The sequence below is a fragment of the Oryctolagus cuniculus genome, chromosome 2 (genome assembly GCF_051225735.1).
Source record: "Oryctolagus cuniculus isolate XC-2025 breed Fujian yellow rabbit chromosome 2, ASM5122573v1, whole genome shotgun sequence".
In the NCBI taxonomy this organism is placed as follows: Eukaryota; Metazoa; Chordata; class Mammalia; order Lagomorpha; family Leporidae; genus Oryctolagus; species Oryctolagus cuniculus.
Genome location: NC_142868.1, coordinates 378973 through 399636, shown reverse-complemented (window position 1 = coordinate 399636; position 20664 = coordinate 378973). Strand labels below are relative to the sequence as shown.

Below are 20664 nucleotides of genomic sequence, written 5' to 3'. Positions count from 1 at the left end.
ACACCTCTCGGGACTGGCCCTGTGGCCGGGTTAAGCCACTGCCTGGTTCACTGGCGTCCCATATGGACAACAGTTTGAGCCCTGGCTGCTCCTCTTCCGATCCAGCTCCCTGCTATGGCCTGGGAAGGCAGCGGAAGATGGCCCAAGTGCGTGGGCCCTGCACCCACGTGGGAGACCACAAGGAGCTCCTGGCTCTGACCCGGCCCAGCCACTGTGGCCACTTGGGGAGCAAAGCAGCAGGTGCAAGTTCTTCTCTCTCTCTCTCTACTTCGCAAATAAATAAATCTTTTTAAAGAGGAAATTCTTTCCATTCACCCTCAAAGGTGGGGCCCCACCACCCCAGGAGCCACGGGGCCAAGAGCCCAGGGCTGCTGATGCTGCCCGGCAGCCCAGGTCTGCCCGGTGATGAGAAGCCGGTCCTCAGGGGTCACTGGCCCACTCCAACCTCGGCTCGGAACGAGCACAGCTCCTGGTCCACCCCCTCCTTAGAAGCTGAAGTGGCCCAGACCACCGGGGGTCCTCAGGCCAGAGCCAGCTGGTGGGAAAGGGGGACATTCAGCTTGGGGTGCACGATCCTGACCGTGTTCCCCCAAACCCACAGTGCCAGAGTCCACGTGTGCGGCTCAGGTCTTCACGGCTTCAGGTCACGAGGGGGTGTGCTCATCCAGTGACGGGCAGCACGGGCTTGGCCGGAGGCCGCCCACACCGGACCCAGCCTCGCCGCCGCCTCCCGCACCCAGAGACCCACAGCACCAGCCAGACACCGGAGAACATGAGCCGGCCGGGGGCCAGGTGGAGGTGTGGTGGCACAGCAGGTGCGCTCGGTGGCCTGGGACCCAGGCTCTCCCCAGACCAAGGGCCGGCTGGAGGGGGAGCGTGCCGGGCAGGTCTGCACCAGCTGCTGGCCCCTCCCCAACCTTCCTGTCTGGACGGGGTGGGGTGGGGGGTCCGGTTCCACTCCGTCCTGCAGCCCCCCTGCCCCCCTGTGTGGAGTCACCACCTGGGCTCGTCCTGGCTGCCCCTCAGCCCAGGTACAGAGCCTGGATGACTGGGCCGAGGGAGCAGGCCACGTGGACACGCCGGCCTTCTGTCTGCTGCCATGGTCTGGGCCAGGTGGGGAGGCCCCGTCCCACCCCCACGGTGGCATGGCACAGTGCAGAGTGCCACTCTGAAGGGGGTGGGGAGGCGGAGCCCCTGGGCGGGCAGTGCCAGGCTTGGATCCCACAGGGCATGACTGCCCCTCGGCCCTTCTGGCAGGTTCAACTGGACCCATGCCACCTCCCTCCATGTCCGCCCAGGGCCCGTCCACAAAGGCTGACCCCAAGACCGACCTGTGAAAAAGCACTTTAAGGCAGGGTTGGGGACGGGGTGCAGTGTGCAGTGTGCAGTGCAGCCTGGCCCCCGGCTTCCTGCCTCAGCGGGCGGCACAGGCTCGGGGTCACCAGGCGCCCGGGCCGTCAGGAGGTGGGGCCTCTAGGTACAGCACGGGATCGGAGAAGGGGCCTGTCCGGGCCCAGTAGTCCACTGCTCGAACTCGGTACAGGCCGGAGACAACAGCTGTGTCTGGGGACACGCGTGTGTCCTGAGCCCCTCCTGGGCGCCCAGAGGCCCCCGGAGCTCACCCCAGATTCCCGGCTTCACCAGGCTTCACCCTGGACCGCCCCCTGCCCAGGGCTGTGCTGAGTGGGACCCAGGTGGCCAAACCGGGGCGGTGGGTGGTGGGCCTACCTGGGCTGAACACGAAGAGGTTAAAGGTTGATGGCTTCCTGCCGATCACTGTGTACACCTCACCGCCCGGGGAGAACTGGACCTCGTAAGTCCACAGGCACCTGCAGCGGTCAGACAGGCCAAGGCTGGGCCGGGGGCCCCGAAGGCCTGCCCCTTTCCCCGCAGCCCCTCAGGGTGCCCGGGCACCCCCGGGGGCAGTGACAGGCCGCACAGAGGGTGCGCGGGGCGGGGGCGGGGGTGCTGCACACAGCGCCCCGGGGACGCAGGAAGGGAATCCAGAGGCCGCCAAGGGGTGCCCCCAGGAGCCGGTGGCCCAAGAGCGGGAGAGGCGTGGGGGTGCCGCAGGGGGGCGCGGCCGCACTCACGCACTTGGAGCCCACACGTTCGTCCGACCAGACCAGAGCCAGCTGACCGCGGGTCAGGGGCAGAGCGCGGAGCCGGGTGACCTGGGGAAGGGCCGGCGGTGGGTAAGGGGCTGTGCCCGGGCTTCGGGGGCGCGCGCACGCGGGGTAGCACTTGCCTGGCCGGGTGGGGCCTCGGGGCGCGCGCACACGTGCACCAGCAGCAGCGCGGGCAGCGCGAGCTCCTGGCGGAGCGTCAGGTGTCCGCCGACGGGGAGGGCGCGCGGCGCTGTGACCACTGGGTCCTGCGGGCGACCGAGGGTCCTCAGGGCCTCAGCCCGCCAGGCGACCCCCACCCCCGCCCCGGCCTCCCTGCCGCCCCCCCCCCCGCGCGCGCGCACCTCGACGGCGCGCATACGCCGGAACTGCTCGGCTGTGGGGAAGACCGGGCGGCCCAAGCGCTGCCACTCGCCGTGGGGGCTGCAGAACTGGTTGTCCAGGTAGCGCGTGACGTAGACCAGGCCTGCGGAGCCGAGCGCTGGGTCCTCGCTGCACCGCAGGCGCCCCGGGGCCCGCCCCGCCAGGGGCTCCGCGGGGACAGAGACCTCCCTGGGACCCCTAGCTCACCCGGGCCAGGGGGCACCCCGCGCAGGCGCAGTGTCAAGGGGATGCTGCGGTTGGCGTGGGCGTGGGTGTCGTCACTGGAGTAGACCAGCACCGTGGCGCGCCAGGCGTCGGCAGGGCCCTTGGGGCGGTGGGCGCTGGCCAAGACGCCCACCGTGTGGTTGCTGTCCAGCACGGTGCCGGCCCGTGACACCTCGGCCCAGAGCTGCTGTCTGTCTGCAGGGGCCAGGGGCATGGAGGCGGCTGTCGCCACGTGGGGTAGCCGCCCCCCGCCCCAAAGTGAGGGGATCCGGATCATAGGGTCCAGGGACAAGCCCTGGACCGGGTGCAGGTGGAGGGCGTGTCCACGCTGCCCAGCCTGGGGCCTCTGTGTCACCTTCTCCTAGGCCTGGAAGACACCGCTGCCTGGTTGAGGCCCCGGCCCCTCCCTGGGCCAGGCCGCAGGAGCCCCCAGCTCACCCAGCAGGACCAGCCTCTGCTGAGCCCCGGGCCCACCCGGCAAGGCCAGTATCCGGACCCAGGACACGCAGGCGCCACCCCCCTTCACCCGCCGGCGCAGCAGGGCCGGCTCACCCAGCAGGGCCAGCATCTGCTAAGCCCCGGGCCCACCCGGCAAGGCCAGTATCCGGACCCAGGACACGCAGGCGCCACCCCCCTTCACCCGCCGGCGCAGCCGGGCCGGCTCACCCAGCAGGGCCAGCAGCCCCATGGCGGTGAGCACGGGCTTGCGCAGCAGCTGCACGTGCGGCGGGCGGGTGTTGTTGACCTGGAAGCGCGCGGTCAGCGTGCGCTGCGAGAAGGGGTGCGGGTGGTAGCTGAGGAAGGCGTTGTCGTTGCTCAGCAGGGCGTAGCGGACCGAGGAGCTGGCGTTGGCCACCAGCAGGTTCTGGTGCTGCGCGATGACCTGCGGGCGTCGGGAATGAGAACCGGCGGCGGCCCGGGGCGGCGCGGGGGGCCGGGCGCGGCGTGCGCACCTTCACCACCATGGCCGCGTAGGTGACGTCGGCCCTCCAGGGGCGCGGCAGGGCCCAGCCCACCAGCGGGTCCGCCTCGTCGTTGTACACCGGCGTGTCGGCGAACTCGGGGAAGAGCTGCCGGATCTGCCTCACGACCGCCGCCTCCCGCTCCAGGATGAAGATGGAGCTGCCCGCGCCCTGCGCGCAGCGCCCGCCTCAGCGCGCCGGGCCGCGCAGGCCGCGGGCGGGGCGGGGCGCGGCGGGGCGGGGCGGGGGCGCCGCACCTTCTTGTGCAGGGAGATGTAGTCCAGCCGCACGCCCCGCTCGCCCGTGAAGAAGTTGGTGCCGCGGGCGCAGTGTTCCAGGAGGGCCCAGCTCCGCGCGGAGCGCGGCGGCGGCAGGAACGAGTCGCCGGGGCCGCCCAGCCGCAGCGCGGGGCTGGCGGCGCGCAGCCCCTCGGAGCAGGCGTCGTAGTAGTTCAGGAAGCCTGGGGAGGGGCGAGCGCTCGCTGAGGCACCGCCGCCCGCCTCCGCCCGCCCCTCGCGGCCCGCGGGCCCCGGCGCGCACCTTGCGTGGTCATGGACACGTTGTCAAAGTCTTGATGGTCCGGCTCGTTCCACGTCTCGAAGTTCCACCGAGACACGTGCTCCAGCCCGTAGCGGCCTGGGCGGGACAGCCGCGCCGGGGGTGAGGGCTGCACAGGACCGAGCCCCCACCCCACCCAGGAGTCCAGGGCAGACCCGCCAGCGGCCTACCGATGTATCTCCTGGCCAGCAGGGAGACCAGGGCTCTCCAGCCGATCACCTGCTGCTTGTCCTCGAAGTCGGTGAAACGCCCCGAGGGGCTGCCCATCAGCTCAAAGCCTGCAACACAGGAGCAGGGTGGCTGCCCCGCTGCCCGCCTGCACGTCCTGGGCCAACAGCCGGCTGAGGCCTGGAGGCGGCAGTGGGCAGGGAGGACGGGGCCAGCTGCTCACCTGGGAGGAGCTCGTTCTCTCTGAGCAGGTCCAGGTACCTGTCCAGCTTCGTGAAGTTGTAGCTCAGGCCCTGCTCCAACGACCCCCTGTGCAAGGAGAGTCAGGTGCATAAGCTCTGAGGCGTCAGCCCCTGGCTGGACCTGTGGCCACATTCGGCAGGCAGGAGGAGCCCACAGGGCAGGCAGGCAGGACCCAGGTCCAGACCCCATGGTGGGCCTTTTTGCTGGGAAGACACGGCCCCCACGGAAGCCCCCCAGCTGCTCACCACCCGTGTGAACCAGCATGTCGGCTCGTGGCACCTCCCCCACACCTGGAAGAGATGGAAGACTTGGGGTGGGGCCCGGGGGGGGGGTGGGCGGGCGTGTGCTGACCCATCTTGCTTTCCCCGTGCCGAGCTTGTGACCTGCTGGAGTGTGTGCCCAGATAAATGGTGCTCGCTCCTGGGCTCTGGAGACCGGCCTCGGGAAGCCAGCCAAGGGTGCAAAGGAATTGGCTCCCTGCTCCACGTGACCAGAGGCTGGAGATCACCGGGGCAGAGGGTAGGGGTGCAGCAGGCAGGGGCTCCAGGCTGTGGGGGCTTCGGCCTGCTCAACAAAACCCCGGGCTCTGCTCCCGGCCAACCTGTCTGCACAGAGCATCCCGCTGAGCCACGCCATGCAGCAAGGCTGCCCCGAGGTGCCGGCCCTGGCACCTGCCCGTGGCTCCCCACACGCCATCAGTCACCTCCTCGGCGGCCAGGCCCGCCACGCTCACTGAGCAGGACAGAAAGTCTCGCTGCCCCCTCGCACTGCTGTGGGTCGGCTTCCTCTTCCCTTCCACCTCACTGCTGACAAGCACCAGGCTTTCGGTAGCAAGTGCACCAGGATGCCGGGCAGCTGACCCGCAGCAGAGGGGGGCCCGTCCGGGAGGGAACGGGCGTCCTCTGGCGGCTAGCCATCAGATGAAGGGGAGGGGGCCGGAACGGAGGGCCTCTCTGAGGAGGTGACGGCTCGGCCAGGACAGCACGGGCGAGGGCCCGGGGCAGGGCAGCTGGTGGCGCGCCTCGTGGGTCTTGTGATGGTGTGAGGACGGGCTGACGGCCCTGCACAAGCAGCCTCTCCGAGCCCCCTGCAGAGACCCGGGGCTGGCACCTCCGGAGACGCTGCCTCCCATGGAGCGCGGATTCGAGTCCCGCTGCTCTGCCTCCCACCCAGCTTCCTGCTGATGCACTGGGGAAGGCAGCAGATGACAAAGGTGCCCGGGCCCTGCCGCCACGTGGCGACTCGGATGGAGCGCCGGGCCCCTCACTCCAGCCTGGCCCAGCCCTGGCTCTTCGGAGCATTTGGGGAGGGAACCAGGAGATGGAGCTCTGTTTCTGTCCATCTGCCTTTCTTTCCTTTTTTGCTTTAAGACTGACTCATTTGAGAGGCAGAGCTACAGAGAGGGCGAGAGACAGAGAGACCCTCCTCCATCTGTTGGTTCACTCCTCACATGGCCCCAAGGCTGAAGCCAGGAGCCTGGGGCTCCACCTGGCTCTGCCAGTGGGTGCAGGGACCCCAGTACTTGGGTCATTCTCTGCTGCTTTCCCAGGCCACCATTTTAACAGGGAGCTGGAGCAGCCGGGACTTGGACCAGCACCCATATTGGATGTTGGCACTGCAGGGAGTGGTTTAACCCACTGCACCACAGCGCTGGCCCCTCATTCTGCCTCTGAATAAGTCATATAGGGGTCAGCACTGTGGTGCAGTGAGTTAAAGCCCCAGCCTGTGGCACCAACATCCCATGTGGGCACTGGTTCAAGTCCCAGCTGCTCCACTTCTGATCCAGCTCTGTGCTATGGCCTGAGAAAGCAGTAGAAGGTGGCCCAGGTCCCCGGGTCTCTGCACCTGCGTGGGAGACCTGGAAGAAGCTCCTGGCTCCTGGCTTCGGATCAGCTCAGCTCTCGCCGTTGCAGTCATTTGTGGTGTGAACCAGCAGATGGAAGACCTCTCTCTGTAACTTTGTCTTTCAAATAAAATAATTCTTTAAAAGACAAAATGAAATAAATCATATATAATTACATATATAAACCCTGTATATATAAGTGGTATGTTTGGGGTGCTGTGGCACAGCGGGGCAAGCTGCTCTGTGCAGCGCTGGCATCCCATAGCAGAAGGCCAGCTCTCTGCTCACCACTGCCGCGGCTCCCTGGGAGAGGCAGTGCACGGGGCCGTGGAGGCCATGGCATTTGCTGCTGACCTGGGCTGTGCTGGAGACAGAGGAGTGGGTATTTCCGCGAGAGCAGCTGGTCAGGCTCAGGGAAGGGCAGCTTGCAGGGGGACTGGACTCAGCTCTGTCCGGGTGGACGGGAGCTGGTACAGGGGTCTGGGGCTGTGCACGCCCCTACCCCGGGCTCCCACAGGGTGCACGGCAGCCGTGGGTGTGATGCGGCCAGTGTAGTGACCAGTGCTGCCCCTGGGCCGGCCGGCGGTCTCCCACCTGCCCCACCCTTGCCACCTCCGCTCTTGTCCAAAGGCCACAACCAGGAGCAAAGAAAAAAAAAACTAATAGGATAAAAATTAAACGCGCTGCCCACGGGGCGCAGGCGCCCTCTGAAGACCCCGGGAGGACCCCCCGCCCGCACCCTGCACTAGAGTCGGCTAGAGAGGCGCGGGGCCCCGGCTGGGAGGGGAACAAGACCGCACCCGGGGAGCGGCGGAGCCCGCGGCGCGCATCGCAGCCCAGCCCGCGGAGACGCCGGGGTCGGAGCGCGCGGACCCCCGCCGGGGCGGGGCGGAGCGCGTGCGCGGCGCGGACCGCACCACCGCTGGCCCGCTGGTGAGTGCGCGGGGCGGCCGGGGGCGCGCGTGCGCGGGACAGGCTGGGGGTTGGGCGCCGCGGGCGGGGCCGGGCGCGCCGCGGGATGCAGACCCGCACCAGGAGCCCCCGCCCCCGCCCCAGGGCACCGCTTTCCGCCGCTGGCGGCAGGGGTGCGGCGCTTCCTTCCCAAATAAACGGACTGCCGTTCAAGCTGCGGGTTGAACGACTCAATCGGGCCGGAGGCGGCCGGCGAGGGGCCGCGGCACCGGGACCCCAGCAGCAGCCAGGAGCCCCAGCCCGGGGGCCCTACGCGCCGGCCACACCGGCCTCGGCGCGCACGCGCGGAGAAACTGAAGCGCGGGTGGGCAGGAAGTGCCTCTTCCTGAGGCTGGCGCCCCCTACCCGGGCTCTGCACCCCAGCATCCTCCCAGGAAAACCCTGGCCGCCACCCCCACCACACCCCAGGGACCAGTGGGTCCTGTGCTGGACCTTCCCAGAGGGGAGGGATTTGGAGAGGGGGAGGATGCAGGGCGCCCACTTCCTCCCCCCCTGCACTCCTGTGCCCCCAGATCTCTGCCAGGAGCCCCGCTGGGGAGAACAGGACGGGGCAGCAGACTGCCCACAGGAGGCCCCAAGCGTGGACCCTACTTCCCCTCAGGAGCTGCCGTCATCATGGCCCCCAGCACAAGCCTGGCCGTCCCAGGTGCAGGGGACTCCAGGGACCGCCAGCAGCCAGGAGGGGAGAGCACAAGTGGGCTGGGTGCACACGGCCTCCCTCTAAAGTCTGCTGCCCCCTGCCCTCGCACCTGGGCCCCAGGGTGGCCCACGCCCCCTCCTGCCAGCCCTGCCAGCCGGCTGCTGGGGCATCAGCGCTGGCCCAGGATCCCGTCCCCAGGTGCCTGTCTTAATGAGAGGCAGCTCCCCACCCCAGTCACGCCCAGTGCAGGTGCCCCGCTCCAGAGACACGCATCCTCCTGACAGCCTCGCGCTGGCCGGCCGCACAAGGACCAGACAGGCTGGGGTCGTGGCCATCCAGTGGCCACCTGCCGCGGCCTGGACCGACCTGTCTCCTTGCAGGACCAGGAGGGGAGCTGGTGGCTGAATGGGAGACCAGTGCCCTCCTCAGTCCCCTCCTGGGGGTGGGGGTGGGGGCCTCCCGCTTCCCCCGAGCACAGCAACCTTCAGGTCTGGGGTCTGCAGCTCAGCTCCGAGGCCCACTCCCTGCACCCCTGCGCACCCCCTGCACCCAGGCCCACCCCCTGCACCCCGGCAAGGCCACTATTCCACATTGTTCCTGGGGGGGAGCTGACCGCGTCCACTCTGGCAAGGCCACTGCTCCCGGGATGGGGCGGGGTGAGCTGACCGCATCCACCCTGGCGAGGCCCCTGCTCCCAGGATGGGGCAGGGGGAGCTGACCACGTCCACTCTGGCGAGGCCCCTGCTCCCGGTGGGGGGAGCTGACTGCGTCCACTCTGGCGAGGCCCCTGCTCCCGGGATGGGGCAGGGGGAGCTGACCACGTCCACTCTGGCGAGGCCCCTGCTCCCGGGATGGCTCAGGGGGAGCTGACCGCGTCCACTCTGGCAAGGCCACTGCTCCTGGTGGGGGGAGCTGACCACATCCACCCTGGCAAGGCCACTGCTCCCGGTGGGGGGAGCTGACCACATCCACCCCGGCAAGGCCACTGCTCCCGGTGGGGGGAGCTGACCACGTCCACTCTGGCGAGGCCACTGCTCCCGGGATGGGGCGGGGGGAGCTGACCGCGTCCACTCTGGTGAGGCCACTGCTCCCGGGATGGGGCGGGGGGAGCTGACCGCGTCCACTCTGGTGAGGCCACTGCTCCCGGGATGGGGCGGGGGGAGCTGACCGTGTCCACCCTGGCGAGGCCACTGCTCCCGGTGGGGGGAGCTGACCGCGTCCACCCTGGCGAGGCCCCTGCTCCCGGGACGGGGCGGGGGAGCTGACCGCGTCCGCACGGCTGTACCTCCCTCTGTGTGTCTGATTACTGTACAGCTCGCTGGATTAGCCATGCAGGTAGCGCTCACTCGTCCAGGCAAACTCATGACTCAGCTGTCTTGTAAATAATTTAACTGCAGGCCCTCTCCCCCAGGGTCACCACCAGACCTGTGGCCGCTCCTGCTCTCCTGCCCACCACAGAAGCCAGCCGGGCGGCACACCCAGCCCCCGCCCGGTACCCTGTGGCCTGCCGAGCTCGCAAGGGGCTCCCCAGGTAAGAAGCCGCGCCTGGCCCCGGGCACAGGACGGCCTTGGCGCCGGCCAGCCAGGGACAGGACGGTTTGCTGGGCAACCGGGGCAACAGGAGCTGAGCCTGGCTGGCCACACCGCGATTCCTAGGTTTTCTCTGGGGACCTCAGGCACAGAGCAGGTGGCGCTCGTGGGGTCCCCAGGACCAGTGAGGTGGGGTCCTCGTGTGAAGGGACACCACTCCCGTGTCCCCCCCCACAAGCACCGGGCGGGGGTTGCAGAAGCAGGTGACGGCCCGGTCAGCCCCACGGCCGCCGCCGGCTCAGCGAGGCTGGCACAGAGCAGCAGCCAAGCGCACACCTCCGGTCTGGGAGGCAGTGCCCTCAGTGCACCCTCAGAACTCCGCGGACACAGGCTGGGGCTACTGCACCCGCAGCTGGGGCGAGGAGGCCCTCCCAGCCCTGGCCTGGGGCGCCCACAGAGGGAAAGCGGGCAGTGGTTTGGGTGGGGGGACACGGCCAGGGTTCCCACCCCTCCCCCGAGAAGAGACGCTTCAAGAGCCTCGGGGGGCTCCAGGCAGCTGCCCCTGAGCAGCCCTGGCCCGCACGGGAGACACACGCCTGTCACTGTCGCAACAACAGAACTTTGGAGCTTGGGGCTGTCTCTGCCCACACAGGGCAGCGGCTCTGGGCCCTGGGAGCAGGTGACCTCCGACCTCTGTCCCAGGTGGCAGGCAGCGTCCATCCCCGCCTGGCCTTTCCCGTCTGAACCTGGACTCTGGGCTGGGGGTGGGGGCTGGGAGTGGGCTCTGGGCCCCCAACCTGTGCCTGCTTTCTTGCAGGTTGGCGTGTGGGCCTGGCGCTGCGTGATGGAGGCGTGCCCTGAGCCCGGGAAGCAGGGTGCAGGCTCGGGGCTGGTGCGCCGACAGCCCCCTGCGCCCCGGGGCCTGCTGGAGACGCTGAAGGGCAAGCTGGGGCGGAGCTGTGCGTGCAGCGTGCCGCGTGCCCGGGCGCTGCTACAGGACCTGGTCCCTGCCACGCGCTGGCTGCGCCACTACCGCCCGCGGGAGGACCTGGCCGGCGATGTCATGTCGGGGCTGGTCATCGGCGTCATCCTGGTCCCGCAGGCCATCGCCTACGCGCTGCTGGCCGGGCTGCAGCCCATCTACAGTCTCTACACCTCCTTCTACGCGAACCTCATCTACTTCCTGCTCGGCACCTCACGCCACGTCTCTGTGGGCATCTTCAGCCTGCTGTGCCTCATGGTGGGGCAGGTGGTGGACCGGGAGCTCCAGCTGGCCGGCTTCGACCCCTCCCAGGACGGCCTGGGGCCTGGGGTCAACAGCAGTGTCCTTAACAGCTCGGCGTCCGTGCTGGGGCAGGACTGTGGGCGGGACTGCCACGCCATCCGCGTCGCCACCGCCCTCACGCTGGTGGCCGGGGTGTACCAGGTGAGGAGCTGGCTGGGCAGGGGCAGCCGTGGGGGACGCCTCTTCAGCACTCCCCACCCTCGGGGCAGGTGCAGGAGGCGGCGTGGGCAGAGGTGGCCCTGGGGGCGGCTGGGCCTGGGCAAGCCCTGGCTTGGACACAGCCCACCTGCACCCCTGCCCAGGCCCAGCCGCACCTGCCGCCGACTCCACACCTGCACGGCAGGGCTGGGGGCAGCACAGGGCAAGGGGCTGAAGTAAAACGGCTTGAGCCTGGGAGGGGTGAGGCGGCACCCGCGGCCAGCCGTGTGGACATGCAAGGGCCACGCGTGTGTCCGAGCTGCGACAGCCCGCCTGCTCTCTGTCCGCAGGTTCTGATGGGCGTCCTCCGGCTGGGCTTCGTGTCCACCTACCTCTCGCAGCCACTGCTGGACGGCTTTGCCATGGGGGCCTCCGTGACCATCCTGACCTCGCAGCTCAGGCACCTGCTGGGCGTGCAGGTCCCTCGGCACCAGGGCCCGGGCATGGTGCTCAGGACCTGGCTGAGCCTACTGCGCAGCACCGGGCAGGCCAACGTGTGCGACGTGGTCACCAGCGCCGTGTGCCTGGCGGTGCTGCTGGCCGCAAAGGCGCTCTCGGAACGCTGCCGGCACCGGCTGAAGGTGCCGCTGCCCACGGAGCTGCTGGTGATCGTGGCGGCCACGCTGGTGTCCCACTTCGGCCGGCTCCATGAGCGCTTCGGCTCCCGGGTGGCTGGCGACATCCCCACCGGGTTCATGGCCCCGCGCGTGCCGGACGCCTGGCTGATGCAGCGCGTGGCCCTGGACGCGGTGCCCCTGGCCCTGGTGAGCTCTGCCTTCTCCCTCTCGCTGGCCGAGATGTTCGCCCGCAGCCACGGCTACTCCGTCCGCGCCAACCAGGAGCTGCTGGCCGTGGGCTGCTGCAACCTGCTGCCCGCCTTCTTCCACAGCTTCGCCACCAGCGCCGCCCTGGCCAAAACCCTGGTGAAGACGGCCACCGGCTGCCGGACGCAGCTGTCCAGCGTGGTCAGCGCTGCCGTGGTGCTGCTGGTGCTGCTGGCGCTGGCCCCGCTGTTCCGGGACCTGCAGCGCAGCGTGCTGGCCTGCATCATCGTGGTCAGCTTGCGGGGCGCCCTGGGCAAGGCGCGGGACCTCCCGCGGCTCTGGCGGCTGAGCCCGGCCGACGCGCTGGTCTGGGTGGCCACCGCGGCCACCTGCGTGCTGGTCACCACCGAGGCCGGGCTGCTGGCCGGAGCGCTGCTGTCCCTGCTCAGCCTGGCAGGCCGCACGCGGCAGCCACGGGCCACGCTGCTGGCCCGCATCGGCGACTCCGGCTTCTACGAGGACGCCACGGAGTTTGAGGGCCTGGTCCCCGAGCCCGGGGTGCAGGTGTTTCGCTTCGGGGGGCCGCTGTACTACGCCAACAAGGACTTCTTCCTGCGCTCCCTGTACAGCCTCACGGGGCTGGACGCCGGGCGCTGGGCCGCCAGGAGAAAGCAGCGGGGGGCGGGGGCGGACGCGGGGGCGGACGCGGGCGTGGGGCTGGTGCCCCGGCCGGCCGGCTTCCACACCGTGGTCATCGACTGCGCCCCGCTGCTGTTCCTGGACGCGGCGGGCCTGGCCACGCTGCAGCAGCTGCGCGGGGACTACGGGGCCCTGGGCGTGGCCCTGCTGCTGGCCTGCTGCAGCCCCCCGGTGAGGGAGACCCTGAGGAGGGGCGGCTTCCTCGGGGAGGCGGCCGAGGACGAGCAGCTGTTCCACAGCGTGCACGGCGCCGTGCAGGCCGCCCTCGCCCGCCACTGCCCCCAGGAGGCCAACTGCAGCGTCTAGCGGGCGGCCCCTCCCTGTGAGCCCCGCAGGGGAAGGGGCTCCGGTCACGAGCGCGCACACACACGAGGGCAGCTGTCCCGGGCCGGCAGCGGCCCCCACCAAGCGGCCCAGGGCAGTCTCCGGGTCACCTGAGTGCTTCCACACCTGTGCCTCACCCCTGCTGGAGCTCGCAAGGCCAGGGCCAGCAGCCACCAGCCCAGCTGGGCCTCCAAGGTGTCCTCGGGCAGAGGCAGCCCCGGCACAGCCAGCGGCGCCCAGAGACCCCTCCCCGCCGGCACACACCCACCTGGCTGTGACGAGCTCCAGCAGCCAGTGGGTCCGCACCTGCTGGATGCCACCATGCGGGACGGCGCCCACGTAGGCCAGGTTGAGCTGCTGGTCCCAGCTGAGGTCGTAGCGGGCGGCCTGGCTGTGCGGCAGTGGGGGGCTGGGGCAGACCGGGGCTGTGTGAGGCCGGGCCCTGCCTGCGGCTCGGGGACAATAAAGCGACCCCGAGGCCAGGACGCCGAGGCCTCGTCTCTAGGGCGGGGGTGGGGTCCGGCCCCCCCTCCGCTTCCCCGCGTGGCGCTCACCAGAAGCCCGTGCTCCTCCAGAAAGGCCGCAGGGGCCCCAGCACGCGGGCCGCGTCCACGCGCACCAGGTGCGGGGCCTCGGCCAGGGCGGCCGGGGCCGCGGCCAGGAGCGCGGCCAGGAGCGCGAGCAGAGCGGCCGGGGGGCGCATAGCCGGGCGGGCGCTGCGGGGCTCGCCGCTGGCGGAGTCTCCCGGGCGCCCCAACGTGACCGCCGCCACAGGCAGGGCTCGGACGCTTCCGGGAGGGGCGGGGCCGGCGGCCTGGGCGGGGCTCGGGCGCTTCCGGGAGGGGCGGGGCCGGCGGCCTGGGCGGGGCTCGGGCGCTTCCGGGAGGGCGGGGCCGGCGGCCTGGGCGGGGCTCGGGCGCTTCCGGGAGGGGCGGGGCCGGCGGCCTGGGCAGGGCCTGCGGCCGTGGGCGGGACACGACGCGAGGGAGACGCGTGGGGCCGGAGGCCTGGACGCGCGGCGGCCCCGCCCCTTCCTGCAAGGCCCTACCGGCGCCCTGCGGCCCCCGCTGGACCCGACGCTCTGCACCCTGGGCTGTTGGGCGGCCCGGGAGGATGACCTCGAGGGTTTGGAGCGGGCCGGGGTCCTGGATCCGAGTGACCAGAGGTTCCTGCTGGGGGGCTGGACTTGCGGGGGGCACCGGTGTGGCCAAGAGGCCGGTCCGGGGGGGGGGCCTGGGTGTCAGGATGTGCACGTGCTCTCAGTGGGTTACCGCATTGCGGAGACGATTCCCAGCGGGTGGGAAGCCCCCCCAGGACCCTCAGCCCCGGGGTCGCCAGCCCCCGAAAGCCCCTCCATCGCGGGGTCGCCGTCCTGAGGTGGGGGCCGCAGCTAGGCGGCAGTTTACCGCAGTGGGAGGTGGGCCGGCCGGGAGGCGCAGAGGCTGGCCAGCTGCAGCGGCGTCGGAGGCAGTGAGGGCCGGAGTCCCTGCTGGGCTGCACCTGCTCCACTGGGGGAGTCGTCCTCACCTGCACCCAGCAGAGACCTCAGGGCGAGAAGCTGGGGACAGTGGGAGCCTCCACTGTGAGCAGAGAAGGGCCCGAAACTAGCACAGGTTAGACAGATGCACTTGCACAACACGGGAGACCCCGGGCCCCCAGGTGAGCACCACGCCCGCACAGCACGGGGTCCCCCAGGTGAGCACCACCCACACAGCACGGGGTCCCCCAGGTGAGCACCACCCACACAGCACGGGGTCCCCCAGGTGAGCACCACGCCCACACGGCACGGGGTCCCCCAGGTGAGCACCACGCCCGCACGGCACGGGGTCCCCCAGGTGAGACCACGCCCGCACGGCACGGGGTCCCCCAGGTGAGCACCACGCCCGCACGGCACGGGGTCCCCCAGGTGAGCACCACGCCCGCACGGCACGGGGTCCCCCAGGTGAGCACCACGCCCGCACGGCACGGGGTCCCCCAGGTGAGCACCACGCCCGCACGGCACGGGGTCCCCCAGGTGAGCACCACGCCCGCACGGCACGGGGTCCCCCAGGTGAGCACCACGCCCGCACGGCACGGGGTCCCCCAGGTGAGCACCACGCCCGCACGGCACGGGGTCCCCCAGGTGAGCACCACGCCCGCACGGCACGGGGTCCCCCAGGTGAGCACCACGCCCGCACGGCACGGGGTCCCCCAGGTGAGCACCACCCCCGCACGGCACGGGGTCCCCCAGGTGAGCACCACCCCCGCACGGCACGGGGTCCCCCAGGTGAGCACCACGCCCACACGGCACGGGGTCCCCCAGGTGAGCACCACGCCCGCACGGCACGGGGTCCCCCAGGTGAGCACCACCCACACGGCACGGGGTCCCCCAGGTGAGCACCACGCCCGCACGGCACGGGGTCCCCCAGGTGAGCAGCACCCGCACAGCACGGGGTCCCCCAGGTGAGCACCACGCCCGCACAGCACGGGGTCCCCCAGGTGAGCAGCACCCGCACAGCAGGGGTCCCCCAGGTGAGCACCACGCCCGCACGGCACGGGGTCCCCCAGGTGAGCACCACCCACACAGCACGGGGTCCCCCAGGTGAGCACCACCCACACAGCACGGGGTCCCCCAGGTGAGCACCACCCGCACGGCACGGGGTCCCCCAGGTGAGCAGCACCCGCACAGCAGGGGTCCCCCAGGTGAGCACCACGCCCGCACGGCACGGGGTCCCCCAGGTGAGCACCACCCGCACGGCACGGGGTCCCCCAGGTGAGCACCACCCGCACGGCACGGGGTCCCCCAGGTGAGCACCACCCGCACGGCACGGGGTCCCCCAGGTGAGCAGCACCCGCACAGCACGGGAGACCCGGGCCCCCAGGTGAGCACCACGCCCGCACAGCACGGGGTCCCCCAGGTGAGCACCATGCCCGCATAGCACGGGAGACCCGGGCCCCCAGGCTGCCCACACTGAGGGGATTTCTGAAGCACATTCTTAGAGGGTCAAGCGCCCCGCGGAAGACCCCACGCACGCAGGGGTGAACTCAGAATCACTGTAAAATCACCCTCACGACGACAGTGGTGAGGAATGAACGAGACACTGGACCACAGTGGGCTGGAAACTGGGTGCTGGAACTAAATGGTTCTGAGGTCATTTTTATGTGGGGGTGTCTTCAGATGCTATTTAAAATTAGGTCCCCTTATGCTGAAATTGCAAGACGGGGGCCAGCGCTGTGGCGCAGCGGGCAAAGCGGCTGCTGTGGCACCGGCATCCGTGTGGGCGCTGGTTCAGGTCCCGGCCGCTCCAGCTCCCTGCTAACGCACCTGGGAGAGCAGCAGAGGACGGCCCAGGGGCTCGGGTCCCTGCACACACGTGGGAGACCTGGAAAAGGCTCCTGGCTCCTGGCTCCGGCTGTTGTGGCCATTTGGGGTGTGAACCAGAGGACAAAAGACCTGTCTGTCTGTCTCTTTCTCTCTGTAACTTTGCCTTTCAAGTGAATAAATAAATCTTTAAACAAAAACGAAAACCGTAAGTGGGAAGAAAAGCTGACCCTGGGAGTGTCCTCAGCGAGAGCTGCTGCCACGCTCGGCCCGACACCCACGGAAGCTGGAGAGCCGTCGAGACGTCGTGGCGCCTCCGTGCCGTGCCGGGGGCTTGGTGCTCAGCGGGGCCAACACCTGGCTGAGAGCACAGGGGCGGGTGACCCGGCTCCCCGGCCGCTGAGAGCCCCTGGCCGGGCAGTGCACGCTGGCCACGCCCTTGGGCCTCCCAACTCCTCCTCTGTACGCTGTCTAGCTCGGGGCATCTGTGCGGCAACACGGCCCTGGAGGGGGAAGGCGGTGGGACCGGCATCCTGAGATCTGACGCAGCTGGACAGAGTCCTGGTCCTCTTCCTGCGAGCACAGTGGGGCAGGCCTGGCAGAGTTCCCAGTGCAGCGAGGCCGGCGTTCAGACCTGGGCTCCGGGCCTGGAGGGGTTTCCCGTTGTAAAGGAAGTGCAGCTCTGTCTGCCTCAGGGGGCCCAGACTTCGGGCAGAGGTGTGGGACCCCAAGGGCCAAGGGTGTGGCAGAAGCAGGGTCCTGAGTCACCAGGGCTCAAGTGCATGGATCTGCCTGGGGGGAGATGACCGAGCAAACGTCACCCGCACAGGTGGCGCAGCGGGGCGTGCTCAGGACTCAGGACTACGTGCTACACAGCAAAATTTGACCTGGGACAAATTTCGAGAACTACTAGATGACAGTGACCGTGGCCGGGTTGAGTGCAGAGACCCTGCGACCCGTGAGGTCCACGCTAAAGCATCCAGAGGGGCCTGTACCCAAAGTAGCTCCAGAAACTAAAAGCACAAGTCCTGATCGTGAGACAGAAGCAAGCGCAGGGAACTGTCAACCGTCACCGGCCCGGTGGGAGGCACATGTTCTTCTGTGAGTCTGAAACTCTTCAACATCGAGACAGTAAGAATAGTAAAAACCTTCAAGGAAATAGTCAAGATTTATGGACGTCCACCTGCCAAACTGGCCCATTTCACTGCATAGGAGCCATTTCTCAATGAAGCTGACAAAGCTTAACCGGTGGCTCCACAGCAGGGGAGCCCCAACACAGGGAGACCTGAAGGACTGGGGGGTGGACGGGAAAGAGCACAGACCCGGTGAGCCGCTCACACAGCCGGCTCAGCCCAGGTGAGGATGGGGGCACTCAGGATGGGGGGGGAGTGGGAGGAGACACCCCCCAGCACACACCACGAACACCAGCCCCACCGCCTGCAGTGCCGGCATCCCACGTGGGGGCTACAGTTCCAGTCCCGGCGGCTCCACTTCCCCATCCAGCTCCCTGCTAATGGCTGGGAAGACAGTGGAAGATGGCCCAGTGGGAGACCCAAATGGAGCTCCGGGCTCCTGGCTTTGATCCGGACCAGCCCAGGCTGATGCAGCCGGGGTGGGGGGGAGGGATGAACCAGTAGCAGATGGAATCTCTCTCTCTTTCTGTCACTCTACCTTTCAAATGAATAAATCCCTCTTTTTCTCTCTCTCTCTAAGATTTATTTATTTTAAAGGCAGAGTTACAGCGAGACAGAGACAGAGACAGAGAGAGAGAGAGAGAGAGAGAGAGAGAGGGCTTCCATCTGCAGCTTCACTCTCAAAATGGCCACAACAGCTGGAGCTGCACCGATCCAAAGCCAGGAGCCAGGAGCTTCCTCCAAGTCTCCCACGCAGGTGCAGGGGCCCAAGGACTTGGGCCGTCTATTGCTTTCCCAGGCCATAGCAGGGAGCTGAAAGAGGAGCAGTTGGGACTTGAACCGGCGCCCATACTGGATGCCAGTGCCAGAAGTGACAGCTTAGCCCGCTATACCACAGTGACAGCCCAAACCTGACTCTGGTTTCTGTAGACCGATTCCAGCCATGCATGGAGGTGTGCGATTCTGCACGAACACACTGATTGCACTGCGCGGAGAAGTGTGGTTTCTGGCTGTACACGGAGATGGTGCGTCTACAGAGATGTAACTGTCACCGCACGTGGAGACGGATTCTGTCTGTAGGGACTGAGTCTGTGTGTAGACGGATTCTGACTGCACCTGACCGTGATTCCGATGGTACGTGGAGGCGGAATCTGGCTGGTTCTGGCTGCACGTGCAGACGAGTGGTTCTGACTGTACACAGAGGGGTGCTCCTGCCTGCACACAGGGAGTGCGATTCTATGTGCAGACAAGCGATTCGGACTTACGTTCTGGGGTGTCTGTGAGGCGGAGGTTCCCAGGGTTCAGGTGTAGGTGGCATGCCACTGCTCTGCACTAAATGGGAAATGGAGCCCTTTGTTGGCCAGGCCTTGGTGCTGAGACAGTGTGGTGTCTCTCAGATCCTGCGTGTGTCAGGAACAGGCTAACCTGTGGACCGTTCTGAGTGCAGCCAGGAGGTGAGCAGCAGTGTGTTTGCATGTCCATGAGTTCCAAGGGCTCCCGGGAAGCCCCAGGTCCCAGGAGGCACAGCCTGGCACTTGGCACGGGACTGAGAGCCGGCAGCCACCCTGTGTGGGTCGAATACCTGGAGGGCCCAGGGTTGGCTCCACCCCACCTCAGGGAGGCCGCAGGAGCTGAGCGGAGCTGCCGGGGGTGCCACGTGCAGGACCCAAGGCACAAAGGGCAGCTGGGTACAGGGTCACAGGCACAGGGTCTACGAGAGCCACGGTCTCCAGGGGGCCCGGCAGGTGACAGGCACTCGTCCTAACGGTTCTGGGGGAGCCTCGGGGATGCTGGGAAGGGGCTGGTGCCGCCTCCACAGGGGAACATCACTAAGTGAGGAGCGGGCTCCAGGGCCCAGGGAGCTGTCAGACACCGACGGCAGTGCCAGGCCAGCGCCGTAGGAGAGGGCGGCCCTGGGCTCCTGGAGCAGGTGAGGCTGACCGCTGAGGGTCCCGTGGACAGCTGGGACCCTCTGGGCAGGCTGTGGTTAATCAGTCAGGAAGGGGTGCTTGTAGGTAACCATGGGCGGTAACCAGCTTCGGTGCTGCTGGCCGCAGGGTGTGGACGCGCTGGTGGGGACTGCCGGCACCTTGATTCTCTCCAGGGAGGAAGGCAGGCTGGGGCAGGCATTTGGCAGAGTGGCTGAGACATGGCTTGGCTGGGGCTGGCGCTGTGGCATTGTGGGTAAAGCCACCACCTGAAGCGCCGGCATCCATATGACCTTAGCCAGTTCTAGTCCCGGCTGCTCCTCTTCCCATCCAGCTCTCTCTCTGGCCTGGGAAAGCAGTAGAGGATGGCCCAAGTGCTTGGGCCCCAGCACCCGCGTGGGAGACCCGGAGGAAGCTCCTGGCTCCTGGCTGGCCTAGCCCCAGCCATTGCAGCCATTTGGGGAGTGAGCCAGTGGAGGAAGACCTCTCTCTCTCTCTCCCGCTGTAACTCTACCTTTGAATAAATAAAATACATTAAAAAAAAAAGAAAGAAAAAGAAAGCTGCGGCTTTGCCTGCTGAGTCCAGCTCCCCGTGACCGTCCCTGGGAGGCAGCTGCTCGGGCCCCTGCAAGGCTGTGGGAGGCCGGGATGGAGCTCCTGGCTCCTGGTTTGGCTCAGCCCCAGCCCCAGCTGCGGCAGACATCTGGGGAGTGAACCGGCAGATGGGAGATTTCTCTCTGTATCACTCTCCCAAATAAACAACATTTTTTTTTAAGAGCCCGTGGCTGGCTCAGGAAAATGTAAAAGGCACACATGTCTCCCGCAGGCAGGGAGCGGCTGGCACCCTGGGAAGCAGCGGGGTCACCGAGGGAGCAGTTCTGGGGGACACAAGCCCACCCCCAACAATGCGGTGACACCTGCACCGGGCCTGCGCGGGCGGCGGCCGGATCCAGAACCGGGAGCCACTGGCGTCTGCGGCCGAGGGCAGGCGCTGCGGGGCCTTCGGAGGCGGGCGCAGCGCGGGACGGAAGCCTGGTCCGGCCGTCAGGGCGCACGCGGATTCCCGCGCAGGGCGTGTGCGGCGCTTGGCTCTCCTTAGGCGCGGCCGGGCCGCAGCGGGCGCTGGCGGACCCCGGGCCTCCCGAGCGGAGGTGCAGGAGAGGGGAGAACGCGGGCTCCCGAGAACCCGGGGTCCAAGCCCTCCCCGCGCCCAGGCGCCAGCCCCGCGGATCCGCCGGCCGCAGACTCCTAGGGCGCGGCCCGGACTTCCGCGGCCGCCGGCGGGAGGGGCCCGGGCGCGGTCACCCGCGTACTCGCGGCCCCCGGACGTCTCCCCCGGACGTCTCCCCCGGACGTCTCCGCCGGACGGCACCCACTGCCCCATCCGCGCCGGCCGGGGTCC

General features: G+C 68.7%; 2 protein-coding genes across 2 annotated transcripts; one reads left to right on the top strand and one right to left on the bottom strand.

Moving 5' to 3' along the window:
• Positions 1 to 1332: 1332 nt before the first annotated feature.
• Positions 1333 to 13717, bottom strand: IDUA (alpha-L-iduronidase). Its single transcript, XM_070067935.2, has 14 exons — positions 13455 to 13717; positions 13169 to 13309; positions 4626 to 4711; positions 4405 to 4512; positions 4217 to 4312; positions 3934 to 4136; positions 3668 to 3847; positions 3381 to 3597; positions 2697 to 2909; positions 2471 to 2592; positions 2249 to 2374; positions 2098 to 2174; positions 1729 to 1829; positions 1333 to 1563 (listed from the first exon to the last, which is right to left on the bottom strand). Exons 1-14 carry the CDS (start codon positions 13601 to 13603, stop codon positions 1439 to 1441), a joined length of 1944 nt encoding a protein of 647 aa, XP_069924036.2. The 5' UTR covers positions 13604 to 13717; the 3' UTR covers positions 1333 to 1438.
• On the top strand, positions 9505 to 13032 carry SLC26A1 (solute carrier family 26 member 1). The gene is made up of 3 exons (XM_051840346.3): positions 9505 to 9631; positions 10448 to 11056; positions 11404 to 13032. Exons 2-3 carry the CDS (start codon positions 10475 to 10477, stop codon positions 12880 to 12882), a joined length of 2061 nt encoding a protein of 686 aa, XP_051696306.3. The 5' UTR covers positions 9505 to 9631; positions 10448 to 10474; the 3' UTR covers positions 12883 to 13032.
• Positions 13718 to 20664: the final 6947 nt, after the last annotated feature.

Excerpts from the sequence above, each read along its gene's own strand:
- SLC26A1 (XM_051840346.3), top strand. The coding sequence starts at position 10,475 with ATGGAGGCGTGCCCTGAGCCCGGGAAGCAGGGTGCAGGCTCGGGGCTG. Across the intron at positions 11,057-11,403 it reads TGGTGGCCGGGGTGTACCAG|GTTCTGATGGGCGTCCTCCG; the intron begins GTGAGGAGCTGG and ends CTCTGTCCGCAG.
- IDUA (XM_070067935.2), bottom strand. The coding sequence starts at position 13,603 with ATGCGCCCCCCGGCCGCTCTGCTCGCGCTCCTGGCCGCGCTCCTGGCC. Across the intron at positions 4,712-13,168 it reads CTGGAGCTCGTCACAGCCAG|GGGGTCGTTGGAGCAGGGCC; the intron begins GTGGGTGTGTGC and ends CTCCTTGCACAG. Across the intron at positions 2,910-3,380 it reads GGGGCTGCTGGCCCTGCTGG|ACAGACAGCAGCTCTGGGCC; the intron begins GTGAGCCGGCCC and ends TGGCCCCTGCAG.